This window comes from Alosa alosa, chromosome 15 (genome assembly GCF_017589495.1).
Source record: "Alosa alosa isolate M-15738 ecotype Scorff River chromosome 15, AALO_Geno_1.1, whole genome shotgun sequence".
In the NCBI taxonomy this organism is placed as follows: domain Eukaryota; kingdom Metazoa; phylum Chordata; class Actinopteri; order Clupeiformes; family Clupeidae; genus Alosa; species Alosa alosa.
Window position 1 is genome coordinate 1,144,918 of NC_063203.1, and position 17,117 is coordinate 1,162,034.

The following is a 17,117-nucleotide window of genomic DNA, read 5'->3' on the forward strand; positions in this document are numbered from 1 at the left end:
GGCTTCAGGGCCCCCTGAGCTCATGGGCCCAGTAGGCCCATTCAGTAATCCATCCCTGGACATAGACCTGTGGTATGACCCCATTTGTCTCCAAAATGTATATTTTAAAATAAATTACAAACTAAAGTATCTTTATTAACCTCTATATTACACAGAATACAATGGCTCTTTGACTAATTACTTACACCTGAAGATATATATATATATATATATATATATTTAAACTAAGGCTTAGACTCATAGGTTTGGACCTAAAGCCTAATAACATTTTGTATTTTGATTTGGATTATATTATGCTGGCGGCTAATCACACAATCTTAACATAGTTTGAAAGGGACAGGATTCAGGAATAGGCTACTAAGACAGGCCCCTCTTCTGTCTGACTCACCTCACGTTACCCCATGCATTATAGGCTGCTTTCTGACAGAAATTACGTTTTGTGCCAACATGTAGAAACACCACTACAGCCTTTACTTGGTGGATCAGGGCCGGTTCTCTCTATACGCACACTACGCAAGTTGCGTAGGGCCCCACAAGTGAAGGTCCCTCCCCTGTCTCCCCTTGAGTCAAGCTATTGACAGACATACAGTTATAGCGACAGTGCCTCATACATTACATTAGGAAGATGAACATGAAAACGAATTAGCATTCAGGGCTTGAAAAACGGTAGAAACTTCACGAGAATGAACAGCGGGAACAGCAGCCGGGTAAACTTGTGTTCGTTCCATGGTTTGATGTCTACACGCATCTCTCCAGCGCGTGGTGATGGCCTAGCCTAGGCCTACCTAACAGGGAAGTGAATCCCCTGATCTATCTGCGGCTTGCTTGCCAGCCTTTCCCAGTCACAGTACTTCGCAAAGTTGTGAAAAATAATCGCATGTTCCGTTTTTTGAATGCGGGCGACTGGCTACATAATTGAAAAATAAATAAATAAATAACCTGATCTTATGCGCTCATGATAACGTGCAGCTTGGAATGAAACTAGCAGTTTTTCTGAGAACCCGTCGAAACTAATCAGTGATTTAACTCTTCCCATACATTTATAAAATAAGTAAATTTTACAATATTTCAGTCAAGCTTTAGTTGGTTTAGATTAACTGAACGTATTGAAAATGGGAAGTAGCCTAATGTATTAACTTTGATTCGCTGTGCTGCATGGGTAATAGGCCTAGATGCATATAGTAAATTAGTAATGAAGTATTCAAATTATTGTTTTAAATAGTTTTAAATTATAGTTTGAAAAAATAATGAAGGGAATCAGGAGAGCCAGTTCAGTAGCTAGGTCTTTGGCAAGTAGCCTACTATAGACACACAGGTGAAGAACAGTCAGCCTCAGCCAGTAGGCTATTAGCACAACCATCTTGTCAGCTAGTTAATGTTAGGCTATAAAATTATTCACGGGAAACCACGTTTGCTATGTAACCTGAAATAAAGTTTAATTTATCATAATTAACCCACCAATAAAATACAAAGAGAAATAACTGGGAAAGTTTTCTCTGACAGGCTACCATAGAGGTGAAGTCCCCCTTTGCCCTTTTCGAAATGTTACTGGCACAGAGACTTAGGTCAATTAATATAAAAGGTGTAGGCTAGCATTCAGTCTGGACTCCTACACACTTAATGCATGCTAAATAAATGCTTATATTTCATTATAGGTAGTTTGTCTGGAAGATTTCATATTTCTTACTTTATATGGGTTTTAGACCATTCTGATATAGTCTACTGACTACATCCTGACATTTCAGTTCTCTCTTTATTGTGATTTAATAAACTTCATAGACTTCAACCATATTTATTCATTCTGGAGTTAACCAGATAGGCCTGATGCCATCAAATGGTAGCCTATAGCAATGTGGTCAGGATACACCGGTATATCGTGGTCTGCCTTACCAGTGACAACGTCGTGGTCCGCCTGATCACAGAATTGATAGTTTACCCACCTCTTTTTTTTACCACTACACCCCTGGTGATAACAACAGACACGGATACCAAGTTGGCAGTCCCATGTTGATTATGAAATGTGTATCATAATGTTCGTATTTCGTGGTTTTTGTCCGGTTGCATAAACAATCGGCATACGCGACTTTAGGCTTAACCATGTGCCATTCATCAATAGCCTGATTACTTCATTAATGCAAGTACAAGTTTTCTCTGTTTTTCATCTAAAAGTGTAGACGTTCTATAGATTTAGTTGATGACATCAGGGCTGTAGATTACATTACATGTTTTGCTTATTACTTGTTTTTTGTAGAGGGAGATGGTTTTGTAGCACAGGTCAACATCTGTAGCACGAGTGTCAACTGTTACATCTCTAAAAAACAGCATGGAGGTCAAACAGGCTAAGTGACAGGCAACGATAATGAATAGTTGCAAGTCTTACTCTTAACAACTGTCTATTTGTAATGCCTACTGCATGTACATGAACCTCTTCTTTGGTTATTACAGGAAACAGTCCACCCGTCGTCGTCCCCAAAGCTGTGTGATTTGAAAATGTCTGATAGCGACGACAGTGATTTCTCTGACAACCACAGTGGACATAGCAGTGAAGCAGAGGAGGTAGAGGAAAATGAGGTAATGTTAGTTTTGGCTTGATTTGTTACTTTTTGTTAACATGCATGTTGTAAACTTTTCATTCTGAATTTAATAATTAGGCTATTTGAGGTTTTTATTGTAGTAGGAAATAACATTTCTCTTTGAGCAGCTTGTCTATACTGTGCTCTTATTAGGAAGATGAGGGGGCAGGAAGTGTAGCTGGCAGTGATAAAGGAGAAGAGGAAGGGGAGGACCTGGATGAGGAGGAGGATTATGATGAAGAAGAGGAAGAAGAAGATGATGACCGACCCAGGAAAAAACCACGTCATGGTGGCTTCATCTTGGATGAAGCTGGTATGGACATTGACTCAGGCTATTGTAATACCTAATGCATACCATCTCGCGGTCACTCATCTCCAACCCATTGACATATTTAACAAATGGTTTCAGATGTGGATGATGAGTACGAAGACGAAGAGGACCCCTGGGAGGAAGGAGCGGAAGACATTTTGGAGAAAGGTATGAACTATATATTCAGTTTAATGTTTTTAATAATTTAGTTCTAGTGGGTTCTCTGTCCATCCATCCATTTCAATCCAGAGAACCTTTCGTCCATAAATTGGAAGTGTATAATGTGGTGGCTTTCTGAGATACTTACTGTAACAGTAGTTGATAGACTGAAAGCAACGTATTAAGATGGTAACTGGTTTAAGCAAAATATTAAATTGAGTTGTTACCACATTTTAGGATTGTGCAGACATGTTCATGTTTTCTTAGAAATGTCCGCACTATAATATTATGTATAGATAATAGTCCATTATTAAATTCTGAGGGAGTGTATTTGAAATGCTAGTCTTTTGTAAAATGTCTGCTGTGCTCACAATTTTTTATTTCTCATGCATGCTTCCTTCAGTTAACGGTAAAAACTACCAGACTTTTCCTGCTCTTTGTTACGCACACTATCTAACTTATCAAACAGTTAATTAATCTCATTCTCACATAGTGTTCAAGTCCATATCCATATGCACACTGTTTAACCTGATGTGGCAGTGGCATTCTAATGTGTTGGTATACTTTTGCACAGAAGATGGGGAGCACTGTGTGGCCAACACTATTGGGCTGTTCAGTTGGCTGTTGGTGAAATGGATGAAGTAGTCTGTTAGACGAGACTTTCGACTTAGAGGAGAATTCTGATGATTTTTCACATAGGACATGAACATGGGGGCTCATGAACATGCCCCCAGAGTGTAGCTCTGTAGCTGCCTCTGTAGCTCTAGTTGTTGGCTGCAGCAACTCGAGCTAGGTAGAACCGATTGTTTTTTTTTTTTTGTACCAACAGTACTTGATGACCTTGAGAAACAGAGATCTATGTGAAAAAATCCCCTGAATTCTCCTTTAATGAAGCTTAGAGCTGGGCAGGAGCCAAGTGTGGTAATTTTCCTGTAAATGTTCGTTACTTGAATAACATATGACCTTAAAGGCACAATCATTGAACCGATCCTGGCAAATGATTGTTGATAGCAGACCTGCCAACCTGTACGCATTTTGCATACCGTACACACACTTTAACGTCAAAGTAAACCGGTACGATTTGTTACTTAAAATGTACACAAATGCGAGCATACATCCCACTATTCCAGAAAGCTCCCTAGAAGGTATGAATTACAATCTCGCAAGTCGTTTTCATGTGAGAGTGAGATAGTTGGAGAAAGTAACAGGCAAAGCACATGATTAACGCCTCTGTCCTATTTTTGCAGACCTACCTATCAGTCGTCTCTAAGGGCGGGCTTTAGTAATTTCTCTGTTTCATTATGCGCAACCTACTGCAGCGAGATAACTGACGGTAGGCTCAGAAAAAGGAACTGTAATACACACACCCCAGGCTACACTAAAGTGTATCTCTGCCTATAAACTTGAGATAAAACACCACAGTGTTTCTCGCTTACTTTTATTCTGCCCCTAGTGGGATAAATGAAAGAGTTGCTGAGGTGAGCTTAACAAGTGTCACTTGCAAATTCACATTCCCCAGCTGGCAGTTTTGAATTCTTTTGCGAAGATAAAAAGATCTGCGCTGGGTGCGATTGTGAATTTACTTAGGCCTAATAGACTCATTTAGTTGGGATACTCCAATCATTGCAGCCTAACTATGAGAGGAGCAGAAAGACACCCCCATCTGAAAGATACTGAGTTTATATGCAAGTGAAGTTTGTTGAAAGCAATCAGTAATATACATCATTCAGCAGGTAATAATTGGACAAAATGGACATTGAATGTAGTCCCTATCAACACAAGTGTTTTACATAGGTCATAGATTTAGCTCTAACAGATTGCCAAAAATTATATTGAGCGACTGTAAAAGATTCAGCTTGCCTTTTCAGGAAAACACTGGATAGAATTTGGATAGATATCGGACATTAAAAACCGGTCTGCTATCCAAAATGTTGGCTAGGCATATCTTTTCTTTTTCCAACCTTGAACTTCAAGGTTGGCAGGTCTGGAACAGCCAATCAAATAGGCTGCTCTTTTCATAATGGACAGATAAAGAATTGTGAGGAGAATTTGACGAAATTGTGACGAATAGAACAAATTTGATTAAAAGTTTACTGTATAATCAAGGACTCCATTCCATCTATGGTGACTTATTATTCATTAGAACCTCAATGAATCCTTTGAGTTAGCATCTTTTGATTCATTGAGGTTCATTATGTTTTGACTAAATTCGTTAAGAATCTTTACACAGAAACAACTGGCAACTTTTAGTGAGACAGGGTTAAGTCCTTGTTCAGGTCTGCTCCACACTTGGCTTCCTGTGTTTCCTATTTCATTCATAAAGAGGAGATGGTACTGACCCATTTCACTCAGTATTTGCCATGAACTGGTAAAGATAAAAGAAGAGTAGTATCTCATGGTCTTGATTTTGTGATAAATAGCTTGGGCTCCACATCTTTTGGCATTTCCACATGACGTTAGAGTGCTGCAGCATTCTCTCTTGGCCGTTGTGCTTTCCGTACTTCATACACTCATCCAAGTTTTTTGGGAACGCAATGTCAGAGATAATGGGAAATGATTTTGCATGCACCATTTTCAGCACCAAGTGTGCAGTCTTGTTTGTGTACATTAGTGGACGAGATCCAGTGGTTGTTGTATTTGCTGAACATTGTTTCTGTTGATTGTCATGTGTTGATTACATTGTGATAATTGTATCACTTGATGTTTACATTGGGTCACAACTGCTCTTTAATTGACTTTTCTTCCCCCTTCCACCTGGTTGTTTTGTGCTACTTGTGGCTGCCCTTTATTGTGTGTGTTTGTTTTCTGAACTGCAACTCTCCTGGACAATGGACAGAGGAGGCAGAGGGTGAGTGCTCTCTTATATAAAATCTGTCTCTGTAATGGTCATTGGAATTTCAGAGTTAGCATCTGGGTGGTAATTGAACATTTTAAATGCTCTGAGAACTGACCTGTAACTAAGCCTCGCCCCCTTACTAACTTGGTCAAACATTACCCGGGTTGACTAGAACTGCAATTGCAGGTGACAGCATGTCTGTAAAAATTAACATTCAAGGTACTTTTGGAGAACTAAGCATCTGATTTTGTTTAGTTTGTCGGTTTTGTTTAGTACAGGGATTCCCAAACTGTGGTACGAGCTGCCACTAGGGGGTACGCAAGATGAAAAGGGCAATGTCGGAAAGGTGTTAAAAATGATTGATTGATTAATTAATTAATTAATCTAATTAATTCATGAATAATAAATCATTTGAAATCAGGTTAGAATGATATGGAAACGTGAAATTAAAGGATATAATTTGTAAACTCTATAGTTGGCTATGTTTTCATTAAAAAAATAAGCTACCCACAATGCACGTGATTAACTGTGGGCAGCCAGAATTTCTGGCATGTTAGTTTTGTGGAAATATAGGCTAGGTAGAAGGCTATGCAAACATAAAAGCAAGGACACTGTCCAAAAGGCCTAATTAATGCTAGAGCTCAGTGAGTTTTCCCTTCTATGTAAAGACCATGGGTATATTTAGTGCAAGCAGGGTTTGTTAAAATCTATACCTTTTGTGCTTGGTGCACATGCAGAATAACAGGAAGCCACAAGTATTTTTTCACCTCTGTAGTTTCCATTGGGTTGTAGCTGTCAGACGTGCTGATTCATAGATTAGAAAGCCCAAAGGTGTCCTAGAGACAAGTTTTATTGGTCAAGGCCTGGACGTTTGGATTGTATATAGCAATGTTATATGTTGTCATTTACAGGAGTTTCATGTAGGATTTTTATGTGCAGGTAATGGGAGTCTTTAAAATGAGCTCTCTCTTCAATGTCTTGGTGCTTTGGATGTAATATTTATTCTGCCTGATTTTATTCCTCCAGCTTCTAACCTGGACCATGTGGTACTGGATGAGGATCACTCTGGGTCTCGCAGACTTCAGAACCTATGGAGGTAGGACAGCTAGAATGAGCCAGTCAGTGCAGCCAGTTGGCAGTAGATGGCATGGTCTACATCCACATAAATACAGTATTTAGTAGCCTAAACCACTTTTCACACAGATCCACCAATATTCATGACGAGGACATAATCATTACCCCGCATTCCTTTGTCAAAAAGGAGTTGGCAGAATGATGCCCTGTACATGCATTCAGATTGGCTGCCGGCATTGCAGAACATTTCATTTGTTGAGCAAAAGCAGGTTGCTTATGAACCTAGATACATCACTATTCTAGAAAGCTACAATGTCGAAACATTGGTTAAAGCAACGGTCCGGTGTACTCACAACCGACGGTCTATTTATGGATCATCACGTTCAAACTTTCATTTGGGAGCACAATTACATTAATTGGAGGGGTTTTGAGCTATACCGTTGTTTGCATTAGAAACAAAATGGTGGTAATGTGGAGAGGGTCCCTACTGACAAGTCGAAGACTGCTTCTGAAGGCAGTGCATTGCCTTGCTGGACACATTATTATCCATAAATAGGCCCTAGGTTGTGCACACACCGGACCATCCCTTTAAGTGTTAACTAGCTGGGAAGTTTGACTTCAATCCTTGCAGGGCTCTACAGTGCGCCCATTTCACTCGCACATGCGAGTAAAAATGATGGCATGCGAGTGCAAAAAAAAAATTTAGGCGCACTGGTGCGAATGACTTCTAACCATGTCAATGTTTGTCTACAAAATACACCGCAACATCGAGAAACATGTGCAAACCATAGAATCACGCCGCTTAATGCAGCATAAAAACTACACCTCCCATCAACGTTAGCAGTTTGGCCAGACTCGCTAGTAGTCGCTTCTATCAAATCCAAGAGCGCAGAAAAAGCGGAAAGTTAGACTAGCCAGCCAAGATGCAAAGATTGAAAAAATTAGTTCTTCTATCCACCAAATTCATCGGATATAGGAGGAACAGGATGAGATTCTGAGAATGCAGTGAGAGAAGGAAAGGTAACCTAACATGCCTTTTAGCCCAGTTGACTTTATTGGCTGCAATATGCAAAATATAGCTGTAGCTTAACAGGCACAAAAGTAGCCTCCCCGTAATACTCCCATTTTATTCAAAGGTAGAACGCTACTGACAACTCCAGGTTTCCACGCGATGCTTGTTTGTTTACACCCGAATACAAGCTGAAGTGAAAACGAAAAGTAGGCCTAACGTTTGCCTACTGCCCCCATCAATGCAGATATTTAAAAAAAAAAAAAAAGGATAAAAAATATATATATCTTTGATAGCCTATGTTGGGTTTTGTGGAAGAGAAAATTGACTGTTTTAGTAGTAGGCTAGTATTAGGCAGTATGCAGTCAGATAGGTCACCATGGGCATATTTGGATTAGCTACAGATGGATTCACAAATAAATAAATTAGCCTACATTTGGCAGGATACTTGATATACAGGCTAAATGCAAATATGGCAATGTATTATATTATTTTACATTAACAAAATGTAGGAAAATAGAACAGACTGAAAATAAAGTAGGCACTGATCTTTAAAATCCTGTTTCCTGTAGCCTAAATGTTGTCAGTCATTCTTAATATTCGCAATTGGTGCACTGGCATGTTTAACTGTTAACTTACACATCTAACATTACACTGCAGCTAAGTACAGAAGTGACTGTGCGCCCAAATTTTTGTCTGTGCTCCTAAATTTTTTAACTTGGGCGCACAAGTGCTCCTGGAAAAAAATGTTAGTGTAGAGCCCTGCCTTGAGGTAGCCACTTAATGAGTTTCGGAAGTAATTTTTAAAGGGGTTATAGACTGTTTATAAAACTGTGTTTACCATGGCGTAATTGAATGATCGTTCAAATCTAGGGCTGTTTATGGCAAACACCATAATCATGGTTATGCTAGCGTAGCTAGTGTAGCGATCATATAGGGATTGTTTTTTTCCCCGTCATCAACCTTCTGAATTTTTGGTCAAAGATTCCCGGAACTTTTCTTTAAATTAACTACCTGAATCGTGGCAACGAGGGTGATTTTAAAAAAAAAAAAAATTATGGTATGTTGGTTTCAAGGGCCCGCATCAACCTAGTTCGTAGCTAACTTGCTAACTAACTTAATGGCAAGTTCATCATCAACCGTTTTCATCATCAACCGCTTTTTATTCAGGGAGAAATTGACTGAGCATCAAGCTCTTTTACAGCAATGCCCTGAGTTACAAAACATGCAACAACAATAATCAAAATAACAAAACAAGAACAGTAAAAATATACAAAAGGCAAATAATAATAATAATAATAATAATAATATTAAATACAAAAAAATAATAATAATGATAAATAAAAAGAAAAGAAGGGGAATGTATAAATAATAATAATGATATAAAATGTCTAGATATTAGTCAAAGCAAGAACATTGTGCAACAGCCATATCATCAATCATAGCCTTGAATTGGTCTAGTGACACAAACCAAATCTAATTTCAATAACTCTTGCAATTTGTTCCATTTATTAGATGCAAAAAATGTAAAAGCTAATTTACCAAATTCAGATTTAATTTGAGTAGGGCTGAAACGATTCATCGAGTTACTCGATTACAAAAATTACTCAGCAAAAACCCTGCCTCGAAGCCTCGTTAAATTCCTATGACGCGCACTATACGCGCAGGGATCTGATTGTTCCACACGGACCGTTGTTCAGGAAGCACACCACTAGCATGTGAATCGTGATACATTCTGAATTTAGCTGGCGCGATGGCGGAGTCAAGATGTCCATAAATGGCAGATAATGTCTAAAGTTTTAAAGTAAAGTTTTGGAATCATTACATACTCAAAAAGGAAAAGAACAAGCATCTGAACCGAAAACATCCACTCCATGCTGTTTCACCAAGCGTCAATAAAGTAGGCTATCTATCAATCTATCTAGCCTATCTATCATCTACGTAGCCTATAGCCTACATTGATGTTGGCTGATTTTAATCAGATACTGTATTTGTAGTGATGTCGTGATATAATGTTTAGCTTTGATGTTTTTAAGTAGCAAACTTATTCACGTTCAATTGCAAGACAGTATGCCTAAAAAAGAACCCCTTATACACACATGCATGCACCCTCATCTTCCCTAACGCACCGCACGCGTGCACACATACACAGGTTGCTAGGTTACCATAGCAAATAGGCTCACCCCAGAAATTATTTTTTAGTAGCCTAATAGTAAAATTATTTGTTAGTAGCCTAATGGTAGGCTATTTTTTAGTAGCCTAATTGTAAAATTATTTGTTAGTAGCCTAATGGTAAATGCTGCAGGTGTAGAAATCTACATAAAACAGATATTTACTTTGATGTCAGGTCTAGATTACAGCATGAAACTTGTTGTGCATATTAATACATTAAATTGCTTTCCCTCTTCTCCCTCCGAGCACTTCACAACATGGTATGGACAGCTTTGTTCGCCCAGCTAAGTCATGCACAAGAGGCTGCAATTTTACAGAGAGCATTTTGAACATTATTTAATTGTTGGCACTGCCACTTATAAACACTAAATGGGTAAATTGCAATAAATGGGCTTAGTTTTGTAGCCTGATGTTGGAGTTAGAATAAATACCTCTGTGCCAATTGCTTGATCATTTTACAGCCATGTCATTTTCGTTATGCATTATTTTTTTTGGTTGTTTAAAAATGCAAAAAAAATATTCGATCATATTCAAACTCCTCAAATTTAGGGCTGCAGCTATCGATTCTTTTTGTAATCGATTAATCTAGCACTTTATCGATCGATTAATCGATTACAAAAAGAATCTATAGCTGCAGCCCTAAACTTGACGAGTTTGAAGAGATATAAAACCCTGTGAGCGTGTATTGTGGCAGATTGATTTCATGTTCAGAAGAGAAGTTAGGTAAAAAGGTAACTTTCCCAGTAATGCCTTATAAACAAAAAGGAGGCAATGCCTTTCCCTCCTATCATAGAGGGAAGACCATCCTACATTTTGGTATAATTTACAGTGATGAGTTTTAAACCCATCTCCAGTTATAAAACGTAGTGAACTGTCAAGTCAAGTTTATTTATATAGCGCATTTCATACACAGCACTCAATCCAGACTCCAGGCACCGGTAGATGCTAGCATGGCAGCTCGCATGTGAGCCGCAGCTCGGTGGTCGTGGCAGCTGCAGATCTCTTTTAAGTTTAGTTTAAAATCTTTCAAGGACTTCTGCACACAATCAAATGCACATTGAAGAAATGACACTGCTTGCTCTACAGATGGTGCATAGGCATAAAGGATTGCGTCATCTGCATAGAAATGCACTTTACAATTTTCTATTGAAGCACATATGTCATTGATATACAATGTAAACAACAGTGGCCCCAAAATTGAGCCCTGTGGAACACCATTATTTAATCTCAATGGCTCTGAGGTTGATCCTGTCACATCTACCCACTGTGTTCTATTAGAGAGGTAGTTTTGAAACCATTTAAAGGAAACTTTATCTAGACCAAAAGAGATTAGTTTTTCAAGCAGTAACCTGTGATTAACAGTGTCAAAAGGCTACATCAATACAATATATAATATGTGAAGTGAAGCTGGACAGGCCATAACTATGGACTGGACTAGTTTTAGGCTACTTATTGTTAAACTGCAATGTGAGCGGCAGCCAGCAGGGGAGGATACGTCAGCAGGATTAAACGTAGTTTAACGTAGGATTAAACAAATAAACGTACAGGAAACACTGTGAACTGCATATCTTGTACAGTATTGTCAAATAACGTTAGCGCTGATAATTTGGTACCTTTACACTTGTTTATGAAGTTGCTCGCTGAATATAAGCCAAAATAACAACACCATAATGACATTCATCTTTCATGGAGTATATGACCTATTGTTTCACAGACTAAATCACTAAATGCTATTTAAAATTATTTTTCTAAAATAACCTCATTATGATAATGACATTTGATAATGACCTCTTGTAGCGCAGTGGTTCTCAAAGTGTGGGCCGGGCCCCAGTAGTGGGGAATGGAGTCATGACAGGTGGGGCGTGAGGAACAGGAGGAGTCTGTTCCAATATACCATCTCACCACTAGATGGGAGAATTTTCCCCAAGAATGAATCCAAGAAATACAGAATTTAGCTCAGTCAGAATTTAAGTCAATCTTATTACTGAAAAAAGTCAGAAAATCATCAGCAGTAAATGACGAGCTAGGTGCAGGGGTATATTGAGTGAGTTTGTTAACGGTTTCAAACAAAAACCTTGGATTCTTTTTATTACTGTTAATCAAATCAGAGAAATATGCCGTGTGATGTTGCCTCTTGATGTAATTTGGTGACTGTTCCTCGACAGGCTTTGAGGAATGCATTTTATATTCCATGTCTGAAGGATATGCCCTGTGTTGCTCACTGTGTAATATAACTGGGTTTTTTTTTCTCCAGAGACTCAAGAGAAGAGGCCTTAGGAGAGTACTACATGAGAAAATATGCCAAGTCTTCAGGAGGAGAACAGTGAGTATGAAAATATCTCATCAGGTTGTGGCCTATTACATCTTACCTCATTACTTGTGCTGTTGTGTCCAAATAGACTGAGAAAGATGCTACCTGTTGTGGGGAGCACAATCCTCACACAGTACAAGTCTCGGTGACATCTGGCAGATATTCTGGGAATTTCATTATGGCCTAGTTTCAGTTAGGTTTGAAGAATTTCTTTTCCATCTAATATTGCTCCTAAATGAGTGAAATGATAGAAGTAAGTTGACTTGATTTGAATTTTGGAACTGTGAGGTATTTGTGGATTATGCTTCCTGGAATCAAATTCTATTTGTGGTGGTAGGTTTGCAGAATTAACTTGGATGCAACAGTTTTTAAAAAAATAGCGCAGCGTGGTTATGATGCTAACCAGATTTAAGTACAATTTAGTACAACCTGGAAAAATCATTGTGTGGTGGTCAATGTTGATATTGTGGTGGGCCGCCATAAATAAGTCAATGTATGGGAAACACTGCATATATCTTTTCCAAATAATGAAAATATCTGTGCTGCCCTTGACCTGCTGATGAGTGTACTAAAGCAATATGTGTTCATAATTTCTTTCTAGTTTTTATGGAGGTTCAGAGGATCTGTCTGATGACATCACCCAGCAACAGCTTCTTCCTGGTGTCAAGTATGTAGAGACAGTGCCACAGCTGTTTTGACTTGATTCACTGTCAGATAATTGTCATTTGATGTTTATTTAGAGGGCTGTGTTTGTGAAGATATTCATGTGTAGTATGAACTGTGTGTGCCAGATCACTAAATGGCAATGGAATATGTGATGACTTTTTTTCTCCCTCTTTTTTTTTTTTTTAAAGAGATCCTAATTTATGGACCGTCAAATGTAAGGTATGGGCTCAGTCTGTTATCAAATTTCCAGATATAAGCAGTTTAATTTGATGTAAAATGTAAATGTTAAATTCTATCCCATATCAGATTGGGGAGGAGAGGGCCACTGCCATTGCTCTGATGAGGAAGTTCATTGCTTATCAGTTTACTGACACGGTGAGTGTGTTGCAGGGCCAATGATCGACAATCTTACCCTAGTACTGACTCATGGGTGTCTTTCCTTTGTACTATTGACTGAGGTATTTGTCTCATCTACGCAGCCCCTCCAAATCAAGTCAGTAGTTGCTCCTGAGCATGTGAAAGGCTACATTTATGTGGAGTCTTATAAGCAGACCCATGTAAAGGCTGCTATAGAGGGAGTCGGAAACTTGCGCATGGGCTTCTGGAACCAGCAGATGGTCCCCATCAAAGAAATGACTGATGTGCTGAAGGTAGTGAAAGAGGTGACTAATCTTAAGGCCAAATCCTGGGTCCGCCTGAAGAGGGGTCTCTATAAAGACGACATTGCTCAAGTAAGTATCAAGTCCCTTACAAAAAAAATAACTGCAGTTATACTTTTTTTTTTCAAAGTACATTGCAGTACAATAATATTTTCATGTTCCAAAATATTGCATTTCTGTATAGTACTATGTAGTGCAATGCTTTTTTTTCATGTCCAAAATATTGCATTTCCTGCATAAGAACTGCAAATAATTCCTCCAAAACTGAAGTTTTGACACTGGAAGTATTGCAGTTATTTTCAGTGCCCATTCATAACATGCCTATCCCTCTAGAAAACCCATAGCCCCATTACATGCCTGCAGGTAGGCCTTTGTTAAAGATAGGACGATGGTAGGAAAACATCATTCCAGCTAAGCATTCAAAATCCGTGTGTCATTTGTTCATTTTTTAATATAAAACTAAAAATCAAAAAACAAAATGAACTTTTCTATATCCGTTTCCTATCTAGTCTACACTTACATACATACTGACAGGAAAAGCAAAAACTCCATAACCACATCGGTTTAATTTGCTCCACAACAAGAGTGACTGACACTCTGACTGACACCAGTATTAACAATTATTCACTTGCCAGCTTCTGCCACATTTGACATTTTCTCGAAGATGCACTCTAGTTAACGTCATTCTTTTGATTGAATATTTTTCTTGCCACTTTGGACTGCATTCCAAGTTAACGTAAACATGGCAGTGGTCGATATTGGAATTAGCTATCCAAATCATCTAACATGTCTCAAACATACACAGGCTATATAAATGGAATTCTTACAGGTTAAAGAACATTTGTATAGTTGACATTTTTACTGAACAAAATATACACTCTGTTTGTCCAGAGTAAGACCGGAATATGCATTTTCAAGGAAAAGGCATAGAAGAAAGCCTTGGGTCAAGCATAAACAGTCCTTTTTTATACCCTTTCTATACACTTACAAAGTTGAAAATAATTGGGTTTCATTTCATGTATTTATTTATAAGGACGCATTATCAACATTTCAGTGAATGCGTCAGTGCTAGCCAGCCGGCTAATTTTCAGCTGCAATCCTTTGGCAAGATGTTGTAACAGCCATTAACTGTTTCATTTCTTCTTAAATGCCAAGTTAGTAATAACAACTAGAATTGCATCTCCGAGGAACTGCAAGAGTGGGCTTGATCAGGTGCAGTTCCCCAAAAGGATCGCAACAGTACCTCATTTTTGAAAATCAGGCACAAGGATCAAAAGTTATCTGCATAATCTCAACATTCAATAAATAAAACACATAAATAAAGCGGTTGCCATGCTGGTTGCTATGGTAATCATGCTGGTTGCTTAGGTGTTGGTTGCTAGGGTGTTTCTAGGGTACATATGGTGGTTGCTATGCAAAATAATGTGGTTGCTAGAGTAGTTATGGTGGTTGCTAGGGTTACATTATAGACCTCTGAAGTTCGCCTACAAAAAGGAACCAAAGCTGCCATCTTTGCCCATATAAGGAGATACGGGTGTTAATTGAAGCTAACTACCTATGGCAAGTTGTATTGTAAGTTAGCTCTGGGGTGGCAAAGACAAAAGTGTGCCGTCTTCACGTACTGAAGATCACAGAATCCACTCAAAGTCTGAGGACAAAACTGTGTAGAGCAAAACGTTTACATTTCCGATTTCTTTATCCCTGTGAGAGTTTAACAGGTCCGATAATTCAAAATCCCCATGTTATTTTCCCATAGAAAACAATATCAAGATACCAGATCTCCTTATTTGGGCAAAGATGGTAGCTTTTTTTTATAGGCAAACTTCTAGGTTAATTAGGATGGTTACTAGGGTGTTGCTAGGGTATATATGGTGGTTGCTATGCTAAATAACATGGTTGACACGTTGATGTTGTTATCTGCATTGCATGGTCGTGCAATAAATAGCACAACAGTACAATAAAGAAGTCATCCTTGCTTGTTCTCAGGTTAATAGCGGGAGGGGATAAATTCAATAACTATAAATAAATAAGTAGAGTTGCAAATCTTCAGGAGTTCAGGAGTCTAATTGCTGAAGGGTAGAAGCTGTTGTTGAAGCGCGTCGTTCCTGTCTTCAGAGATCTATAGCGTCTTCAAGAGGGCAGGAAGAGGTCATGGCTCGGATGTGAGGCGTCCCTGATGATCTTGGTTGCTCGGTTCAAGCTGCGTTCAGCATACAGAGAGTGGACTGATGGAAGGTCACAACCAGTGATTTTGGTGGCTTTGTTGACAACTCTCTCTAATTTCCTCTTGGTGCGACTGTCAGAGCTCTCATACCAGATGGTGATTGAAGATGAAATGATGCTTGATTGTTGTATTGTTAACCTTGACTGATTGAATTTTATTCCTCAGGAAGTCCAGTATCCAGTGACACAGAGCTGAGTTGATGTTCATGGCTTGTAACCTTGAGAAGAGGATGAGTGGATCAATGGTGTTAAAGGCAGATTTTTAATTATTCTTTTCATTTCTTTTTTGTCTTAGGTTGACTATGTTGAACCTAGTCAGAACACCATATCACTGAAGCTGATCCCACGAATAGATCTGGACCGTATTAAAGCTCGCATGAGCATGGTGAGGCTTTAAGCTTATGTAGTAGGTTGAGTTGATGGATGTGTACACTCTGCATTTGTTCTACTCTAAGTTTGTCTTCCCTTCACAGAAAGATTGGTTCGCCAAAAGGAAGAAGTCTAAGAGGCCCCCTCAGAGGTTGTTTGATGCTGAAAAGATTAGGTATGATACTCCTTGTGTCTTTTTGATTGTCCAAGAAGTTTCTTTTCACTACTGTTGTAAAACTGTTAAGACAGCAGTTTGAGTTTAAACTGATGATGGTTGAGATTAAAGGTAATCTTGCATGCATCCTGTACAAAATGTACTCTATAGGCCCTTTCACACTGGCAAAATCGCCGCGATTTTATGTACCAGAATCGCGGAACGACTGTCCCTTTCACATAGACCGAGGCGGAACAGCGGGACAAAGTGTCTCGCCAAATTTACTACCAAGCCCCCTAGACATTTTGCCAAGTTTTTTCGTTCCGCCACCAGTGTGAATGGGTCAAGGTGGAAAGGGGAATCTGGGCGGGCATTTCAATGCTATGTCCAGCCCACCACAGGAGATTGCAAATAAATCTAACTGATCAAAAGCAGCAATCGCAGAGACGGCACATTATGTCAATCTATAAATTCACAAAGTCTCCAGTCATTCAATGCCTCCTAGAGTTGACTGTAGCTTGGAATGCAATCAGTTGCCATAATAGGCTTCTTAAAATCCAGCGATAAAACAAAGCATGAACTCATGAGCGTCTGTCTGCCCT

General features: G+C 38.9%; 1 protein-coding gene across 4 annotated transcripts in view; it reads left to right on the forward strand.

Annotated features, from left to right (window-relative positions):
- supt5h (SPT5 homolog, DSIF elongation factor subunit) overlaps window positions 1-17,117 on the forward strand; it is a 59,934-nt gene that overhangs the window by 1,088 nt on the left and 41,729 nt on the right. For 2 of the 4 annotated variants that reach the window (XM_048264629.1, XM_048264630.1), the window contains exons 2-14: window positions 2,446-2,571; window positions 2,727-2,886; window positions 2,983-3,051; window positions 3,446-3,451; window positions 5,879-5,890; window positions 6,905-6,974; window positions 12,388-12,456; window positions 13,046-13,111; window positions 13,299-13,329; window positions 13,417-13,485; window positions 13,590-13,841; window positions 16,288-16,377; window positions 16,466-16,536. In XM_048264629.1, the coding sequence (XP_048120586.1) occupies window positions 2,491-2,571; window positions 2,727-2,886; window positions 2,983-3,051; window positions 3,446-3,451; window positions 5,879-5,890; window positions 6,905-6,974; window positions 12,388-12,456; window positions 13,046-13,111; window positions 13,299-13,329; window positions 13,417-13,485; window positions 13,590-13,841; window positions 16,288-16,377; window positions 16,466-16,536 (1,046 nt within the window). In that variant the 5' untranslated portion in view covers window positions 2,446-2,490. The remainder of the gene's footprint in view (window positions 1-2,445; window positions 2,572-2,726; window positions 2,887-2,982; window positions 3,052-3,445; window positions 3,452-5,878; window positions 5,891-6,904; window positions 6,975-12,387; window positions 12,457-13,045; window positions 13,112-13,298; window positions 13,330-13,416; window positions 13,486-13,589; window positions 13,842-16,287; window positions 16,378-16,465; window positions 16,537-17,117) is intronic. The other 2 variants (XM_048264631.1, XM_048264632.1) reach the window with 1 other exon arrangement.